We start from the raw sequence: 21,135 nt of genomic DNA on the forward strand, positions 1-21,135 counted from the left end.
GAACCTTTCCGGGATATATTGTCTCACATGCGGGTGTCAGGGAGCCGCTATCTAATAGCGGGAGACTCCCTGAACCTCCGGGAGACTTGAAATCCCTGATTTTGTAGCAGTGGCGTTCTTAAAGTCACAAACACAGGGTTTGCAACTTTTTTTATCTCAGAAAAGTGGCATGGGGAAAATTATACATTTTTCTCCATAATTACATTTTTTTATTTAGTTACACATTGTGCTATTAAAGAATAAATAAAAAATGTGAAAAACAGATTTTTCCTTTACCCAGGTATAAAAACATACAAAAAAAATAACATAAAAATAATACCTCAAATATCACAGAAACAAAGGTGCAAACATGATGTACATAACCAAACAGAAAAAAATTATCGCTTTCAAAGATACATGTACTAAAAAGTAGAAAAAACATAAATGGTAAAGGTAAATGACCAGGTCTTGTACTGGTTAAAATAACATCTAATGTTGGCATAACCCCTTTAAGACACTTGAAGGATGGAGGAATAAATGCTAAATTTTGGAATAAAATCTTTACCCAACCACTATATTTCTTGATTGATAATAAATATTTGAAAAAATAAACATTCTTTTCATATTTCAGTAGAGAGGTTTAGATTTAAAAAAATGTTATAACTTAGACGTGAAAAATAACATTTCATGATAAAGCCAGAATCATCTACACACTGCTCCCATCTAAACAAACACAAATATATAGTAATAGTTTTTTTTTTAAATTAAAATATATTGCAAGTCCCCGGTTAAAAACCAGGAAATCGACTTGGCATTAAACATTTGCAACAGTATGTGGCAGTCATCACTTCCTGTCTTACCTTTTCAGGTTCCTCTGTATTTAGGGGCACAATGCCATCATTAAAAATTTCCCACATTGTGACCCCAAAACTCCAGCAGTCAGACTCTAACGCCAAATTTCTCACATCAGACACACATTCAGGAGCCAGCCATGGGATTCTTTCTAGCAGCACTGAAAATAAATATTTATTTGTTGATATGATAGCATTTTAGGACTATATATATATATATATTATATATACCGTATATTTTAATATTCTTTTTATTCCAGGTCCAGTGCCACTTTTTTATGGGTTGTGTCTGGCATTGCAGCTTATCCTTTTTCAAGTATACAATGCATTTGGAAAGTCTTCAGACCCTTTTATTTTTTTCACATTTTGTTATGCTGCAACCTTGTGCTAAAATTTACAAATAATTAGGTTTTCCCCCATCAATATGCACTCAGAACCTTACAATAGGTAGTTGAAAGTAATGCAATACATTAATGCATGCACAACTACTTACAGTAACGGTGCATGCACAAGACAAAATCTCGCATTACCCAGCGCCATCTTGGAAGAGGCCATACATCATACGCATATACAGATTCATAAGCAATATTACTTATGTACAAGAATAAACTGGGTTCAGAAACGGGAGGCAGAACCCGGTTCACTCATCATTATGAAACTGGAGACAAAGAGAAGTCCAATAGGGAACCATAGACTTCTTTGCATGCCATATTATGGATCCATAAAACTCCAGTGGCAGAATAAGTGCACCATAAGCCTCGTGCTGTTCACAAAATTTGGGCAACAGGCTGGAAAATGTGACTTCCCCATGTGCGTGTATGATGCTGGGAGCCTTGGGGAACAGGCAATTGCCCAAAACAGATATCTAAGGGCTCTTTCACACTTGCGTTGTCCGGATCCGTCGTGTACTCCATTTGCCGGAGGTGCCCGCCGGATCCGTAACACCGCAAGTGAACTGAAAGCATTTGAAGACTGATCCGTCTTCAAAATGCGTTCAGTGTTACTATGGCACCCAGGACGCTATTAAAGTCCTGGTTGCCATAGTAGTAGTGGGGAGCGGGGGAGCAGTATACTTACAGTCCGTACGGCTCCCGGGGCGCTCCAGAATGACGTCAGAGCGCCCCATGCGCATGGATGACGTGATCCATGCGACACGTCATCCATGCGTGTGGGGCGCCCTGACGTCACTCTGGAGCGCCCCGGGAGCCGCACGGACGGTAAGTATACTGCTCCCCCGCTCCCCACTACACTTTACCATGGCAAACAGGACTTTAGCGTCCTGGCAGCCATAATAACCATTCAGAAAAAGCTAAACATCGGATCCGGTAATGCGCCGAAACAACGTTTAGCTTAAGGCCGGATCCGGATTAATGCCTTTCAATGGGCATTAATTCCGGATCCGGCCTTGCGGCAAGTGTTCAGGATTTTTGGCCGGAGCAAAAAGCGCAGCATGCTGCGGTATTTTCTCCGGCCAAAAAACGTTCCGGTCCTGAACTGAAGACATCCTGATGCATCCTGAACGGATTCTCTCCATTCAGAATGCATGGGGATAATCCTGATCAGGATTCTTCCGGCATAGAGCCCCGGCGACGGAACTCTATGCCGGAACACAACAACGCAAGTGTGAAAGAGCCCTTATAATCAGCTATTGAAAGGGATAGCTTATCATATGGTAATAAAGAGATTAAGTATTGGTTATTCTAAAAGATAAATGAGAAAATGGGTGGGAAAGACTTTCGACTTCATACTACATTTAAGAACTTCCCAGTCACATAATATCAAATAATAAGACAATCACATAAAATCAAATCATAAGATAATTTTAGAAGTTAATAAAAACAAGTTGTGAAAAGAATTACTTTATTGTCTAAGATTACTTTATTTTTTATACCTTGGAAAACGGTACAAAAACAAAGTCATTTGAGACAACCATATAGAATTACAGTACATTATCCTCCTTATTATGTACTTACTTCCTCTTTCCAAGATTTTGATGCTAACACCACGGTCACTAAGTTTTATAAACGGAGGAGTGTCCTTGTCACCTTCACGGCTCAAAAGTATTTTCTTAGCTGATATGTTCCCGTGGACCAACTGTTTATCCTCCTGCAGTATATTAGATTAATTTAAAAAACATAAATTAATAAATGCAAATTAAATATTTACAAGATGTATACAGATAAGCTACCTCAAATTTTAGAGGAGAACCGCCAAACGCATTATATGTATTTACCACAAGTTTTCATTACCTTACTCTTAAAGGTATTCAATGCTAATGCTTATAGCTTACCGGCCCCAGTCTTACCATGATATACATTCTTGTCATGTGTTCTGCATTTAGTTCAAATTTGTGGATTTAAAAGCTACTGTATGTACACGTTTGGGGGCATTTTTTATGATTGCATTTTACTCATTTTGGGCTAAAAATAATTTTTTCATTTCATTTTTATTAAAAATATTCAGCCGTTCTGTCGCAAAGGGTTAACTGTTTGTCTAGCTGTGTCAATCATACTTTCACTTTCACTTTGTGTCGGTTATCTAATAACCCTTTTCCCTAAATAACTAAAAGGTCATAAATACTTAGCAAAGCCACTTTCTTATCAGTAAAATAAGAATTGATCTGTTATGATTGTTTATAAGGTCAGGGATCAGAGATAAGGAGCCATCAGCTGAGCGGCCTGATGAAAAGGGTAAAAATACAGAGCCTGCTACTAGAGAATCTCAAGGCTGTACAAAGAAAGGGACTGAAAATTTTTAATACAGAGCAATTGAAAAAATTTATTTTTTAGCTCAAAATAAGTACAATGCAATAATAATAAAATTCCCCTCAAAGGGGTACATAGTCTTTAAATGTGTATCTGAACTATCATTGTGGAATGGGAATCTTAAGGTGCATGGATATTAAATCCATACAGAACCCCTATGTCAGCATGAAAGGAGTTGTCTCAGGACTACAGTCCCTGCTCATATGCCCTATTAGGATATATAGACATCATAGAGAGGTGTGTCTAGACTCGCAATATTGATGCAATATTGACTCCTGCTCTGATGCAAACGTTGCTTCCATGTATTACAATAGCTGCTATGTAATCATATATTTTATTACAGTGATCTCTGTGGGGGAAATCTGTCCTTAGATTCAGCTGATCAAAGGGGTTCCAGCTTCTCAAAACAGTTAACATGGTGAAAACACAGATGCCGGCATATTGACCACTTGTATGCCGCTGTCAAACCTGACCGCAGCATGCACAGGGTTTGCGGAGAGTACGCATGCCCTCCGCTTCCCCATCGGGTCCCCGTCACTGCAGCGCACCTTCCATAGGCTCCGGGGCTTGCCTTCTACGGAAGCCTGTGCGATCCAGCCCTTAGGCTGGGTCTCACAGGCAGGCTGTCAGCAAACACGCTGACATGCAATGCATTACAATACACAATGTACAGTATTGTAATGCATTGCAGAGGGGATCAGACCCCCAGAAGTTGAAGTCCCAGAGTGGGACAAAAATAAAAAGTAAAAAAAAAAGTGTTTTCCATTAAAGTTTCAAGAAAAAAAAAACTCCCCTTTCCCAAAATAAAACAAAACTTGAAAAACAGACATATTTAGTCTTGCTGTGTAACAACCGGCTTTTTAAAAATATCACATGACCTAACCCCTCAGATGAACACCGTCAAAAAAATAAACTAAAAACTGTGCTAAATTATTATTTTTTGTGTCACCTTACATCACTAAAAGTGCAACACCAAGCGATCAAAAAGGCGTATGCCCCCCAAAATAGTACCAATCTAACCGTCACCTCATCCTGCAAAAAAAGTCCTTACCTAAGACAATCACCCAAAAAATTAAAATAAATATGACTCTCAGACTATGGAGACAATAAAACATGATTTTTTTTGTTTCAGAAATGCTTTTATTGTGTTAAATATATATTAGGTACCGCCCCATCTGTAACAACCTGCTCTATAAAAATACCACATGACCTAACACCTCAGATGAACACCGTAAAAAAACAAAAAAAAAACGGTGTCAAAAAAGCCATTTTTTGTCATCTTAAATCACAAAAAGTAATAGCAAGCGATCAAAAAGTCATATGCACCCCAAAATAATGCCAATCAAACAGTCATCTCATCCCGCAAAAATTATACCCTACCTAAAACAATTGCCAAAAAAATTAAAAAAAATTATGGCTCTCAGAATATGGAGACACTAAAATATGATTTCTTTGTGTTTCAAAAATGCTTTTATTGTGTAAAACTTAAATAAATACAAAAAGTATACATATTAGGTATTGCCTCATCCGTAACAACCTGCTGTGTAAAAATATCACATGAACTAACCCCTCAGGTAGACACCGTAAAAAAAAACTGTTAAAAAAGCCATCACAAAAAGTGTAACACCAAGTGATCAAAAAGTCATATGCACCCTAAAATAGTACAAATCAAACCATCATCTCATCCTGAAAAAATGAGCCCCTACATAAGACAGTTGCACAAAAAAAAAAAAACATGGCTTTCAGAATATGGAGACACTAGAAAATTTTTTTTTTTTTTCAAAAATGCTTTATTATGTAAAACTGAAACGAACAACTAAAAAAATCAGATTTGGTATTGTCGCGTCTGTAATAACCTGCTCTATAAAAATAGCACATGATCTAAGCTGTCAGATGAACGTTAAATAACAAATAACAAAAAATATTAACAGTGCCAAAACAGCTATGTTTTGTTACCTTGCCTCACAAAAAGTGCAATATAGAGCAACCTAATAGTACCAACAAAACTGCCACCTTATCCCGTAGTTTCCACAATGGGGTACATTTTTGGGAGTTTCTACTCTAGGGGTGCATCAGGGGGTCTTCAAATGTGACATGACAACGTAAAATTATCCCAGTGAAATCTGCCCTCCAAGAACCATATGGCGTTCCTTTCCTTCTGCGCCCTGCCGTGTGCCCATACAGTAGTTTATGATCACAAGCAGGGTGTTTCTGTAAACTACAGAATCAAGGTAATAAATATTGAGTTTTGTTTGGCTGTTAACCCTTGCTTTGTTAGTGGAAAAAAAATAATTAAAATGGAAAATCTGCCAAAAAAGTGAAATTCTGAAATGTCATCTACATTTTTCTTTAATTCTTGTGGAACACCTAAATGGTTAACAACGTGTAGTTTCTAAAATGCGGTCATTTTTGGGTGGTTTCCATTATGTAAGCCTCACAAAGTGACTTCAGACCTGAACTGATCCTTAAAAAGTGGGTTTTGGAAATTTTATGAAAAATTTCAAGATTTGCTTCTAAACTTATAAGCCTTCTAATGTCCCCAAAAAATAAAATCACATTCACAAAATGATCCAAACATAAAAGTAGACATATGGGAAATGTAAAGTAATAACTATTATATGAGGTATCACTATCTGTTTTAAAAGCAGAGAAATTGAAATTTGGAAAGTTGCGAATTTTACCAATTATTTTGTAAATTTGATATATATATATATTTTTTTAAATAAAAATTATAGATATTGACTGAAATTTACCACTATCATGAAGTACAATTTTTCATGAGAAAACACTCTCAGAATGGCTTGTATAAGTAAAAGCGTTCCAAAGAGTGTCAAATTTCCAAAAAACAGCCTGGTCCTTAAGGTGAAAAATTGCAGGGTCCTGAAGGGGTTAAACATGCTACCATTAGACCCATCCTCAAAAATCCTTCACTTGACCCATCTTCTTTGTCCAATTATCGCCCCATATCACTTCTTCTATATGCTTCAAAACTACTTGAGCAAAATGTCCATTCTGAACTTTCCTCTCGTCTCTCCTCCTGCTCCCTCTTTGACCGGCTACAATCTGGCTTCCGACTCCACCACTCAACTGAGAATGCCCTCACCAAAGTCAACAATGACCTACTAACAGCCAAAACCGAAAAACATTACTCTGTCCTCCTTCTCCTTGACCTGTGCTCTGCCTTTGATACTGTCGACCACACCTTCTATTACAAACTCTTCATCTCTTGGCATCACTGACCTGGCCCTCTCCTGGATCACATCATACCTCACAGAGCGGACATTTAGCGTCACCCACTCTCACACCACCTCCTTGTCTCATTCATTCTCTGTTGGTGTCCCGCAAGGCTCTGTCCTAGGACCCCTGCTCTTCTCTATCTACACTTTTGGCCTGGGACAGCTCATAGAGTACTATGGCTTTCAGTATCAATTTTATGCTGACGACATACAAATCTACCTCTCTGGTCCAGACATCACCACCTTACTATCCAGAATCGCACAATGCCTATCTTTCATATCGTTCTCCTCTTGCTTTCTAAAACTTATCATGGATAAAACAGAATTCATCATCTTTCCCCCATTCTGCTCAACCCCCTGTCTATCACGATCACGATGGCGGTACACTCACTCGGTCAACCAAGTCCGCTGCCTTGGAGTGACCTTGGATTCTGCTGTCTCCTTACGAACACACATACAAGCCCTTTCCCCCACCTGCCGCCTCCAACTCAAAAAACATCTCCTGCATCCGTGCTTTCCTCAACTTTGAGTCTGCGAAAATGCTTGTACTTGCCCACATCATCTCCTGCCTAGACTACTGCAACATTCTCCTCTGTGGCCTTCCATCTAGCACTCTCACACCCCTCCAATCTATCCTCAACTCTGCTGCCTGACAAATTCACCTCTCACCCGGTTACTCCTCTGCCTCTCTTCTCTGCTAATCCCTTCACTGGCTCCCCATTGCCCAGTGAATTCAGTTCAAAATACTAACAAATATATACAAGGCTGTCCACAACCTGTCCCTTCCCTACATCTCTGAGCTACTTTCCCGATACATCCCCACACACAATCTCCGATCCTAACAAGACCTCCTTCTTTCCTCTCATAACCTCTTCCCACAATCGCCTCTAAGATTTCTCCTGTGCATCCCCCACACTTTGGAACTTGCTACCGCAACATATCAGGCTCTCACCTACAGTGGAATCCTTCAAAAGAAACCTAAAAACCCACCTCTTCAGACAAGCCTACAACCAGTGACCCTGCTGCCTCTATACCACCATGACCAACTTCACCTGCACCTATTGTGTCCTTCTCCCATACCATGTAGATTGTAAGCCCTCAAGGGCAGGGCCCTCTCTCCTGTACCAGTTTGTAACTCGTCTTATTCATGCTTAGTGCAATTGTCTGTATTATGTATGTATACCCCTTTTCATATGTACAGCGCTATGGAATGAATGGCGCTTTGATAATAAATAATAATAATGTATAACATGCACTTACATTGGAGGGGTATTTAGCCTTGGAAGGAAGGAGTACAAATTCTACAGTGGGCCCCTACTATCCCCATGCTGATCATTACTTTTCTTATCTCAAACTAAACATAGTAACTCATAGCTTGTTTACACTATGACACTTTTACTGCATTTGTCTGTGTATAAAAACTTGCACTGCTCATTATAATAAAGGGCATAATGAGAAACATATCTTATATGTGTTGTGACTTCGAGCCGCCTACTCAACTTCAGAACTATTAGGAGACCGCATTACATCAGAAGGGACAGGGTCAGGACATCTGGTAAGGCCATTCAGATCAACAATGGCAAGTCCTCCACTGGGACGGACAGACCATAATGTAGCTGCATGGTAAGAAATGTATTCTTACAAAATTACGCTCTGTCCCTTCCTGTGTTGACTGCTAAGATCTGGGTGAGTCTTACATGTTATAATTGTCCTGTCCAAAGAACTTTGATATTGATGTGATGTTGGTTTAATGTTATGCTGCCAATGTGGAGTTGAGACAGTCTCTACAGACCAGGGTTTGTCACGGGCAACTGGTATCATGTCTCATGACTGCGTTTTGGTAAGCGGCTTTGGGCATTCTTCAAGTGCAGCAAGCAGTGCAGTCAGTTATGTACTAACATTTTTAAGCCCGAAGTTGAGAATCTATGGAGGCCGGGGTTTAGTTTTGAGTAAGCAGTCTATGGCTACATTTTGGTAAGCGTCTCTGGGTGCTCCCGTAGTGTAGTGAGCATTGTAGCCCCATAGTAGAATTGACAACCCAACTATATGAATTTATTGTCAGTTTTGCAAGACATCTGTTAGGGCTATGCAAAGTAATGCAAGTGGAGAATTCTTCATCTTTTTAGTAGGTTGCAGTGTGATAATGCTAAAGAAATCCATAAGGTCAAGTGTATCTCCATTTGAATAACTATAGACTGCATGTTCTTTTATGAGAATCCCTGAATAAGAAGGTGAAAAAGTGTGAGTATTCTATGAGGAACAAATTAATAAGCCCCTATTTTATGAGGGATTCGAGTAGGTTTGACATCCTGTATGTGACAAGACAAGTCTGTCTCCCTTAAGGAGACAGAAGGAGAGGGATGTGTGTAAGAAACAAAACCAGTAGGAAATTTCCATGGTAAAAAAGTATGCTGGGGATGTGGTGAAGTCTTTGGAAATTGATGAAGGAACCTTCCACGAAGAAGAGTGGCATGAGTGAATGAAGACAGGGGATCCCATCATAGCAGTCAGGGACAACCCGATAAAATAGGAGTGAAAGTTGTTTTGCCTGAGTGTCTGTTTGGGAAAGAGAGGGATTCCCAAATCAGAGGGCAAAACTATAAGAACAGACTCTGCAGATTGAAAAACATCCCCAAGAAGATACAGAAAAGATCTAGGGAAGGTATAGAAGAAAGTCTGAGATTGTGATAGAGGAAGTAGAGGTAGTCACTATAGTATTGTGTGTACTGATAACTTATTTATCTGGCTAGAAAAATTAAAGGGACATTCCGTGTAGAGGTTACTATAGACCTGGTGGGTCCCCAGGGTGATCTGTGCAGAAGTTATGACTAGGTATACCAGAAAGGTTAGACTGTCTGAGGAAGGAGGACCTAGACTAGGTGAACCAGAAGAACTGTTGTCCGAGGGAGGAGTACCTAGACTAGGTGTACCTGAAAGACTGGCTGAGGGAGGAAGACCTAAAGGAAGCCCAGCTGAAAAATTATGTAATTTAGGATTTGGGGTGTTAAAGTGCCTTGTGAACCAGACCCAAATCCTGGGATTGAACTGGGACATAAAACTGCCAGACAAAATAGCCAGAAAGAGTAAGAAAAAGAAGGTAGAGATGCAGTGAAAAGGTGTAGCAAGTTTTTTGAAAAAGGCTGGAATGCCAAAAGATGGAAGTTTGGATGTTGAAGTAAATGGATAATACAGTTAAAGGGATACCTTGTATTCAGATTGCCCTGACTTAAGAATCTCCTTGTGAGTGCTGTGTGCCTGAGGAGACTTAGGTCATTCTCAATAAATGAGACTCCAGTAGTGAAAGAGTCAGGCATGCTTAGTGTATCCACTTTTGTCCCAGCATGTAAGTTACTGTAGTCAAGCATAGGAAAGGTGAATATATGGTGATGAAGTAGGTGATTAAACTAAGGCTTGAAATGTTAGTCATGAATTTTCTTTATTTTGTTTACTACAGATTGTAAACAGGAAGAATCAGATTAATTATTTATTTCCCAGACAATTTCTTATCTTTTAGGGGAATATGCGGCATAAAAAAAAAAAGAAACTGTACTTTTATATGTTATCCTAAATAATGTTATTTTAATAATCATTGTATATAGTTTGAGATATCCCTTATATATATCAGTAAGTCCATGTGGCATTGTATTGATTTTTTTTTTCCTGTTATGTGCATTTTTAAGGTTCTGTCTTGAATAATTTGATTTGTATCGGTTATAACTTTCTGTTTGTAGGAGAAAAGATAAGAAGACTGTTCATTATTAGCCAGAAATTGCGTTTTAATACAGTATGTCTCTTTCTCCCTGAATATCTGTGTGTGAATGGATTGTTGAGTTACAGGAAAGCTGGGTACTTATATGAAGGGAGACAGTGGATGCAAGTACCGTAGCTGTCAGTGGAGTGACCTCATGACCATGAAATGGGATAATGGAATGTGTAGCTAAAGTGTTGCAGTCATAAATTGACTGTTTGAGTGTGTGAGGTTTGTAGCCAAAGCAAAATATAAATAGTTGATAGCAAGTCACTGAGTGTGTGGAGAGAGTTTATAATCATGTATGTTTTATGTGTTTTTATATGTGTATGGAGCTCCAGGAAAACTTTTGTTTGTTATGAGTTCAAGGAACTTGTCTGTGTGTGTGTTAATGTATTGGAAACACTTCTTTGTCTGTCCCCAGAACATGTTTCTATGTTTGTTCTACGTTGAATGTTGTGTCTGTTCCTTGTTATGTTTGTGTGAACCACAGTTCTGACCTAGTGTGTTGTCAAATAAATTTGGGAAGTACTATCTCTCACTCCAAAGACATACTGATAGGGACCTTAGATTGTGAGCCCCATTGGGGACAGTTGGATGATAATGTCTGTAAAGCGCTGAGGAATATAGTAGCGCTATATAAAATGCATAAAATAAATAAATAAATAAATCTCTCCTCTGTAAGAGAGCTTCTTAATCGGCGTGATGGGCAATCCCCCCGAAACAGCTGTCTGCAGATGAGGTGCTGGCTTATTTAATATCCGAGTCATGTCTCAATGTCTATTTAAAGGGTCAAACATTGACTTATAAGATAGCTGCCTTACATCTGGTGGAATTAGAGGCAGAGCTTGTTAAGAGCTCATTTGTGTCCCTTTCTTGCCAAATAGAAAACTGACTAGTAGAGGAATGTCACAAAGCCCAACCTTGAGGGGATAGTTGGGAGTTGCATAGATCCACTGCAGTTCTTTTCTTTTTTCTTGAGAAAAAAAAAAATAAGTATTGTTGCCTCTGGATCTTGTGCTTCTACTACAAGGGCCCATTGTTTGCATGTCTCAAGTTGAACAAACAATTGCAGAGGCAATAGATACCTTTTATAACATGAAATTTGCATTGATTGCTGCCCCTTGAACTAGGCATCCCTGACGCCAAGACTTTTGTATTATTTTGCCATGAATAAGCATGGCAACCTAGAGGAGTCCTCAACCAAGACCATGGAGGCAGGCAGAGACTGTTGGGGTATTACTCTGTGGTTCTGGACCCTGTAATCATAGGATCTCCATTTGTGTATGAACAGTTGTGGCTGCAGCTGAACTTGTTAAAAAAACTGCAAATGCTCCATGCGGTGTCTGAAATTTTACCAAACCAGACACCTGTCTACAGCTAGACCAAAAAAATTTCAAAGTTAGATTCACCAAATATGAAGCTTCACTTCTCTTACCCTCCGATCTAGTGAAGTATTGCAATGTTCTGAATCCGACCACCTTGCTGCTGGTGGATTTAGAAAAGGGGGAGGATATGGAGAAAGTGGAGAACAAGGTGAAATCCAGTCTCTAATTTTCAAATTAGTCAGTGAGGTATACCCATTTAACATGACACACAAATATGATAGTCAAGCATTGATAGGTATGGAAACAAGTGGTTTGCCAAATATTACTGGTGTACCACTCAATAACCCTTCTGCTGAGTATTTTGTAGATGGCTTGAGATCATGGGACAAAGACCGAGGAAGATTAATTGTCAGGTATGCCGTAGTCCAAAATGGTGAGGCAGTGATAAAGAAACAACTCCCTTATAGTTGCTTGACACAAGAGGTAGAGATGAAGGCACTCACTGCAGCGTGCAATCTGGCTAAGGCAAAAGAGGTGACCATCCATATGGACTCAAGGTATGCATTTTCTGTAGCACATGACTTTGGAGCCATTTGGCAGAGCCGCAGTTCTTGAGCTCTGTAGGTAAGCCTATAAAGAATGCTGAGGCTGTACAACAACTATTGGACTCACTGCTATTACATTAAAGAGCAGCTGTGGTGAAGGCGTGAAGCTCTAGGGAATATATTGTCAGATCAGGCGGCCAGAAAGGCAGCATTACTCCCCTTGATAGCGTCTGCCCCATCGGCCATGCTTGCAGTAGAGGTAGGACTGCTAAAGACCCTCCAGAACCATACATCCCCTCACAAGGAAAAAGGTGTGGATGGTAGGTGCCATACAAGGAGAAGGAGGGTTCTGGCATATACACACTAAGGGCTATCTGTCCCGTTGTTTGTTTTCCATTATGGCCACCCTGTCCCAGTCAGTGGTCTATAACTTCAAGGGCCATAGATTTACAGAACTGGTTTTCCCCAGGGTTTTAGGATGCTGCTGAAAATTGTTTTTACAGGGATGCCTTAGATGTGCAGGGCATAACCGTAGTAAGAGCACCACGAGACCAGATTACCCATTTCAGAGATTGCAGGTGGACTACATATACTGTAGCTATCTAAGGTGGGTAATTAAGAGTATGTCCTGGTCTGAGTAGACTTGTTCTCTGGATGGTCTGAAGCCTGGCAAGAGGCACATGCTATTCCAAAAGCCACCGCTCAGAAACTATTCAAGGAAGTAGTATGCAGATATGAGGTTCCAGAAGTAAAAGTGACAGGGATACACACTTCACAGGGGAAATCATGAAAGCAGAGACAGAGGCCTTAGGCATCCAACAAGCATTACATGTTCCATGCCACCCACAAAGTTATGGAAAAGTCAAAAGAAGGAATGGTGTAGTTAAATTGAAAATTCAAAAAGCCATGGAAGAGATGGGGAAGAATTGAGTTGATTGCTTACATGTAGCCTAGCCTTGTTCTCAATCAGGTACACTCCAAGTAGAAAAACTAGATTGTTCCCTTATGAAATCCTCTTTGGGTCTGCCCTTCATACTGGTCTGTATTTTCCACAAGTATTGGCCATGAAACAAAGTTCATTGTCAGAGTATGTGCAGGCCGTACAGGCACAATTAAATAAGGTACATAAACAGGTGTTGCATCTATTCCAGATCCCAATGCTCCAAAATACATTCCGTTCCATTTAGTTGCATTCCCATACAGTAGAGCAAACTGCAACATGTTGTAGTTTGCTTTCCGTTCTGGGATGCGGAGCAAGACGGATCCGGCATGACCCCCAATGCAAGTCAATGGGGACGGGTCCGTTTTCTCTGCCACAATAGAAAACTGATCCGTCCCCCATTGACTTTCAATGGAGTTATTGACGGATCGGTCTTGGCAATATTAAAGATAATACCACCGAATCCGTTCATAACAAAGGCAGGCAGTTGTATTATTGAGTAAAAACACTAGTGCGAAAGTAGCCTAAGGGCTACTTATCAAATTGTCAGATTTATAAGTAAAACTAAAGTCCCAATTATGAGAATGATTATGTGATGGGTCCACCAGCACCATAGTGCTGCCCGCTTGCGAGCAAGCCACTCTCACCCGTGGCAGCCAACTGAACTAAAATCATGTGGCCATTGGCTGCTGCAGGTGTGATGAAAGAAATAAAAATTGAAATAAATAATTTTCTCTAGAACTATTCTGATATTTCACATTCTTGAAATATAGTAGTGATCCTAACTGACCTAAGGAATAGTAAAAAACTGACTTTTAATGACTGGCAAAGGTGTATGTAAACTTATGACTAGAGTTGAGCGAACACCTGGATGTTCGGGTTCAAGAAGTTCGGCCGAACTTCCCGGAAATGTTCGGGTTCGGGATCCGAACCCGACCTGAACTTCGTCCCGAACCCGAACCCCATTGAAGTCAATGGGGACCCGAACTTTTCGGCACTAAAAAGGCTGTAAAACAGCCCAGGAAAGGGCTAGAGGGCTGCAAAAGGCAGCAAAATGTAGTTAAATCCCCTGCAAACAAATGTGGATAGGGAAATGAATTAAAATAAAAATAAAATAAATAAAAATTAACCAATATCAATTGGAGAGAGGTCCCATAGCAGAGAATTAGGCTTCATGTCAGCAGAGAATCAGTCTTCATGTCATAGCAGAGAATCAGGCTTCACGTCACAGAAAACTGGAACAGTCCATTGTCAGATATTTAGGCCCCGGCACCCAGGCAGAGGAGAGAGGTCCCATAACATAAAATCTGGCTTCATGTCAGCAGAGAATCAGTCTTCATGTCATAGCAGAGAATCAGGCTTCATGTCATAGCAGAGAATCAGGCTTCACGTCACCCAACATTGGAACAGTCCATTGTCATATAATTTAGGCCCCGGCACCCAGACAGAGGAGAGAGGTCCCATAACAGAGATTCAGGCTTCATGTCAGCAGAGAATCAGTCTTCATGTCATAGCAGAGAATCAGGCTTCATGTCACCCACCACTGGAACAGGCCACTGTCAGATATTTTAAGGCCCCGGCACCCAGACAGAGGAGAGGTTCATTCAACTTTGGGTTGCCCCGCAATATAATGGTAAAATGAAAATAAAAATAGGATTGAATGAGGAAGTGCCCTGGAGTACAATAATATATGGTTAAGGGGAGGTAGTTAATGTCTAATCTGCACAAGGGATGGACAGGTCCTGTGGGATCCATGCCTGGTTCATTTTTATGAACGTCAGCTTGTCCACATTGGCTGTAGACAGGCGGCTGCGTTTGTCTGTAATGACGCCCCCTGCCGTGCTGAATACACGTTCAGACAAAATGCTGGCCGCCGGGCAGGCCAGCACCTCCAAGGCATAAAAGGCTAGCTCTGGCCACGTGGACAATTTGGAGACCCAGAAGTTGAATGGGGCCGAACCATCAGTCAGTACGTGGAGGGGTGTGCACAGGTACTGTTCCACCATGTTAGTGAAATGTTGCCTCCTGCTAACACGTTCCGTATCAGGTGGTGGTGCAGTTAGCTGTGGCGTGGTGACAAAACTTTTCCACATCTCTGTCATGCTAACCCTGCCCTCAGAGGAGCTGGCCGTGACACAGCTGCGTTGGCGACCTCTTGCTCCTCCTCTGCCCTCGCCTTGGGCTTCCACTTGTTCCCCTGTGACATTTGGGAATGCTCTCAGTAGCGCGTCTACCAACGTGCACTTGTACTCGCGCATCTTCCTATCACGCTCCAGTGCAGGAAGTAAGGTGGGCACATTGTCTTTGTACCGTGGATCAAGCAGGGTGGCAACCCAGTACTCCGCACACGTTAAAATGTGGGCAACTCTGCTGTCATTGCGCAGGCACTGCATCATGTAGTCGCTCATGTGTGCCAGGCTTCCCAGAGGTAAGGACAAGCTGTCCTCTGTGGGAGGCGTATCGTCATCGTCCTGCGTTTCCCCCCAGCCACGCACCAGTGATGGGCCAGAGCTGCGTTGGGTGCCACCCCACTGTGAACATGCTTCATCCTCGTCCTCCTCGTCCTCCAGTAGTGGGCCCTGTCTGGCCACATTTGTACCTGGCCTCTGCTGTTGCAAAAAACTCCCTCTGAGTCACTTCGAAGAGACTGGCCTGAAAGTGCTAAAAATGACCCCTCTTCCTCCTCCTCCTGGGCCACCTCCTCTTCTATCATCGCCCTAAGTGTTTTCTCAAGGAGACATAGAAGTGGTATTGTAACGCTGATAACGGCATCATCGCCACTGGCCATGTTGGTGGAGTACTCGAAACAGCGCAACAGGGCACACAGGTCTCGCATGGAGGCCCAGTCATTGGTGGTGAAGTGGTGCTGTTCCGCAGTGCGACTGACCCGTGCGTGCTGCAGCTGAAACTCCACTATGGCCTGCTGCTGCTCGCACAGTCTGTCCAGCATGTGCAAGGTGGAGTTCCACCTGGTGGGCACGTCGCATATGAGGCGGTGAGCGGGAAGGCCGATGTTACGCTGTAGCGCAGACAGGCGAACAAAGGCAGGATGTGAACGCCGGAAGCGCGAACAGACGGCCCGCACTTTATGCAGCAGCTCTGACATGTCGGGGTAGTTGCGAATGAACTTCTGCACCACCAAATTCAGCACATGCGCCAGGCAAGGGATGTGCGTCAAATCGGCTAGTCCCAGAGCTGCAACGAGATTTCGGTCTGTTGTTCTATACCCCGCCACAACTCCTGTGCGGTGTGGGGCCTGTCCCCCAAACATATGAGTTTCAGAATGGCCTGCTGACGTTTACCCCGGGCTGTGCTGAAGTTGGTGGTGAAGGTGTGTGGCTGACTGGATGAGCAGGTGGAAGAAGAGGAGGAGGAAGCTGAGTAAGGAGGAGACAGGAGGCAAAGAATGTTGCCCTGCGATCCTTGGCGGCGGAAGGACGTGCGCCAAACAGCTCTCCGCCTGGGGCCCAGCCGCCACTACATTTACCCAGTGTGCAGTTAGGGAGATATAGCGTCCCTGGCCGTGCTTACTGGTCCACGTATCTATGGTTAGGTGGACCTTGCCACAGATGGCGTTGCGCAGTGCACACTTGATTTTATCGGATACTTGGTTGTGCAGGGAAGGCACGGCTCTCTTGGAGAAGTAGTGCCGGCTGGGAACAACATACTGTGGGACAGCAAGCAACATGAGCTGTTTAAAGCTGTCTGTGTCCACCAGCCTAAATGACAGCATTTCATAGGCCAGTAGTTTAGAAATGCTGGCATTCAGGGCCAGGGATCGAGGGTGGCTAGGTGGGAATTTACGCTTTCTCTCAAATGTTTGTGAGATGGAGAGCTGAACGCTGCCGTGTGACATGGTTGAGATGCTTGGTGACGCAGGTGGTGGTGTTGGTGGTACATCCCATGTTTGCTGGGCGGCAGGTGCCAACGTTCCTCCAGAGGCGGAGGAAGAGGCCGAGGCGGCGGCAGCAGCAGAAGAGGCCGAGGCGGCAGCAGCAGAAGAGGTAGCAGGGGGAGCCTGAGTGACTTCCTTGTTTTTAAGGTGTTTACTCCACTGCAGTTCATGCTTTGCATGCAGGTGCCTGGTCATGCAGGTTGTGCTAAGGTTCAGAACGTTAATGCCTCGCTTCAGGCTCTGATGGCACAGCGTGCAAACCACTTGGGTCTTGTCGTCAGCACATTGTTTGAAGAAGTGCCATGCCAGGGAACTCCTTGAAGCTGCCTTTGGGGTGCTCGGTCCCAGATGGCGGCGGTCAGTAGCAGGCGGAGTCTCTTGGCGGCGGGTGTTCTGATTTTGCCCACTGCTCCCTCTTTGTCTTTTGCTACGCTGTTGGCTCGATCTCACCACTGCCTCTTCCTCCGAACTGTGAAAGTCAGTGGCACGACCTTCATTCCATGTGGGGTCTAGGACCTCATCGTCCCCTGAATCGTCTTCCACCCAGTCTTGATCCCTGACCTCCTGTTCAGTCTGCACACTGCAGAAAGACGCAGCAGTTGGCACCTGTGTTTCGTCATCATCAGAGACGTGCTGAGGTGGTATTCCCATGTCCTCATCATCAGGAAACATAAGTGGTTGTGCGTTAGTGCATTCTATCTCTTCCACCCCTGGGGAAGGGCTAGGTGGATGCCCTTGGGAAACCCTGCCAGCAGAGTCTTCAAACAGCATAAGAGACTGCTGCATAACTTGAGGCTCAGACAGTTTCCCTGATATGCATGGGGGTGATGTGACAGACTGATGGGCTTGGTTTTCATGCGCCATCTGTGCGCTTTCTGCAGAAGACTGGGTGGGAGATAATGTGAACGTGCTGGATCCACTGTCGGCCACCCAATTGACTAATGCCTGTACCTGCTCAGGCCTTACCATCCTTAGAACGGCATTGGGCCCCACCAAATATGGCTGTAAATTCTGGCGGCTACTGGGACCTGAGGTAGTTGGTACACTAGGACGTGTGGCTGTGGCAGAACGGCCACGTCCTCTCCCAGCACCAGAGGGTCCACTAACACCACCACGACCATGTCCGCGTCCTTACTAGATGTTTTTCTCATTGTTACCGTTCACCACAATAAGAAAAATATTATTCGGGCCAATGTATTGAATTCAAATTCAGGCCTTTTTTTTTTTACAGACACCTAACACTATCTGGCTATCTATTTAGGTACCGTATTACACTAATACAGGCACACCAGTAATGACAGATTTAGCTGAATATAAATTTGAGGCCTATTTTTTAGGCACTGGGTAACAGGTATACGTTTAATCACAGAATTAGACTTGGATCTGCACTGTAGCGTGTGTGTGAAGTTATTGAGAATTACCCTATCAGCACCTTGAATCTAATATACCCTTTTAGGGATAGATTTAAAGTAGGCCTGATACAGCAGAAACCACTAATTTAGAGAATTGCAAAATTGGGAATTGTATTTCAACCCAGAACAAAAACTGTGCTTTGACGGACACTAAATAACTTGACCAGCTAAAGCAGTAATGACAGATTTGGATGAATATAAATGTGAGGCCTATTTTTTAGGCGCTGGGTGACAGGTATACGTTTAATCACAGAATTAAACTTGGATCTGCACTGTAGCGTGTGTGTGAAGTTATTGAGAATTACCCTATCAGCACCTTGAATCTAATATACCCTTTTAGGGATAGATTTAAAGTAGGCCTGATACAGCAGAAACCACTAATTTAGAAAATTGCAAAATTGGGAATTGTATTTCAACCCAGAACAAAAACTGTGCTTTGACGGACACTAAATAACTTGACCAGCTAAAGCAGTAATGACAGATTTGGATGAATATAAATGTGAGGCCTATTTTTTAGGCACTGGGTGACAGGTATACGTTTAATCACAGAATTAGACTTGGATCTGCACTGTAGCGTGTGTGTGAAGTTATTGAGAATAACTTAGTGACAGGCTCAGCTTGACCCTGATGTAGGATATAGCCAAAAAATAACCACACTATTGATGGTTAAATGCACTTGGGTGACAGGCTCAGCTTGCCCCTGATGTAGTATATGGCCAAAAAATAACCACACTATTGATGGTTAAATGCACTTGATGACAGCTTGACCCTGATGTAGGATATAGCAAAAAATAACCACACTATTGATGGTTTAATGTACTTGGTGGCAGCTTGTGCTGGCGCACCACAAGCCACAAAATGGCCGCCGATCACCCCAGAAAAAAGTGACTGAAAAACGCTCTGGGCAGCCTAAAAACAGTGAGCAATTGAATAGCAGCAGTTCAATGATCCACAGCTGTAGATCGATCACTGAATGAAGTCTTTTGGAGGAGTTAATCACTGCCTAATCTCGCCCTAACGTCGCAGCTGCAACCTCTCCCTACACTTGTAACAGCAGAGTGACGTGCAGCGCTACGTGATCCAAGCTTATATAGGGACTGGGTCACATGCTGCACTGGCCAATCACAGCCATGCCAATAGTAGGCATGGCTGTGATGGCCTCTTGGGGCAAGTAGTATGATGCTTGTTGATTGGCTGCTTTGCAGCCTTTCAAAAAGCGCCAAGAAAGCGCCGAACACCGAACCCGAACTTTTACGAAAAATGTTCGGGTTCGGGTCCGTGTCACGGACACCCCAAAATTCGGTACGATCCCGAACTATACAGTTCGGGTTCGCTCATCCCTACTTATGACTTCAACAGTAGATATTGAGGAATATTAGGATCAGGCAGATTTCAACTGCCTAATGCTGCATTTACATGCAGCAATGGAACATGCAATTATGGAGAAGGAAGTAAAACAAATGTGGAGTAGAGATGAATAAATCTATTCTAAAATTCAGAAATGTGACCCGAATTTTTCAAGAAGTTCGGATTCTACAAAACAGAAATTTGTGAGATTCGTTTCATGACCATCGAGAAAGAAGTGAGAAATGTCCAGGCTAAAGGGACACTTTCAATTCGGGTTGAGTTTATTTGTGGACCTGAATTGAATCCGTCAGCCCATTCAGCCCAATGGGGAGTACTGACCAATGGAGCAACTCAGCCCCCGACTGTTAAAGCTGCTGTGTCTAGTACTGCAGCTAAGCTCAGTTCAATCGAATGGACCAACCAAACGCAGAAGCACATGAACAGTATGTTCCAATGAACACCACTGTTTCTTTGTTCTGCTGATTGGTGGGGAACCCATTTATCTTAACAGAAAACCCCAAAAACCAATTTAAATCACAAAATTGTTATAGCAGTTCACAGAAATGAAAATATTATATTTAAACATTATAATACTGTAAATGCTTAGCTGTTTTTTAAGTGTAATTTCTTTGTTGAAAATTCTTAATCCCCTAATCGAAATTTTGCAACATAGCTGTTTTTTTTTATTGCAATTCAAAATACAATATTTTTGACATTATGGAAAATGCTGTAAGCTGCTTCGAAAAAGTGAAGTGGGACATACTGTTCATGTGCTTCTGCGTTTGGTTGGGCCATTCGATTAAACTGAGCGTAGCTGCAGTACTAGACACAGCAGCTTTAACAGTCGGGGTGTAATGACCGGCGTCACGCAAAGGGAGGGAAATGGGAAGGCCCTGTCCAAGGGAGAGGGAAAGGTGGTGACCCCTGACTCACCTTGCGGCTGGCACCTGACTGCCCTGACGTCCCTAGACAGGTTCCTCACCCATACGCCGATCACGTGCCTAAACCCTGGCTTTCCCTGAGATGAGCCCTATGTAGTGAAGGGGGCGGTGGGATCACTAGTCCACACCACTGACACTAAGAGGAAAA

General features: G+C 42.6%; 1 protein-coding gene across 1 annotated transcript in view; it reads right to left on the reverse strand.

The window, feature by feature from the left end:
• JAK3 (Janus kinase 3) overlaps positions 1–21,135 on the reverse strand; it is a 262,203-nt gene that overhangs the window by 46,625 nt on the left and 194,443 nt on the right. The window contains exons 15-16 of the mRNA XM_040417463.1: positions 2,804–2,936; positions 840–991 (exon numbers count right to left, since the gene is read on the reverse strand). Coding sequence (XP_040273397.1) covers positions 840–991; positions 2,804–2,936 — 285 coding nt within the window. The remainder of the gene's footprint in view (positions 1–839; positions 992–2,803; positions 2,937–21,135) is intronic.

Source organism: Bufo bufo, chromosome 2, assembly GCF_905171765.1.
Source record: "Bufo bufo chromosome 2, aBufBuf1.1, whole genome shotgun sequence".
Taxonomy (NCBI): Eukaryota; Metazoa; Chordata; class Amphibia; order Anura; family Bufonidae; genus Bufo; species Bufo bufo.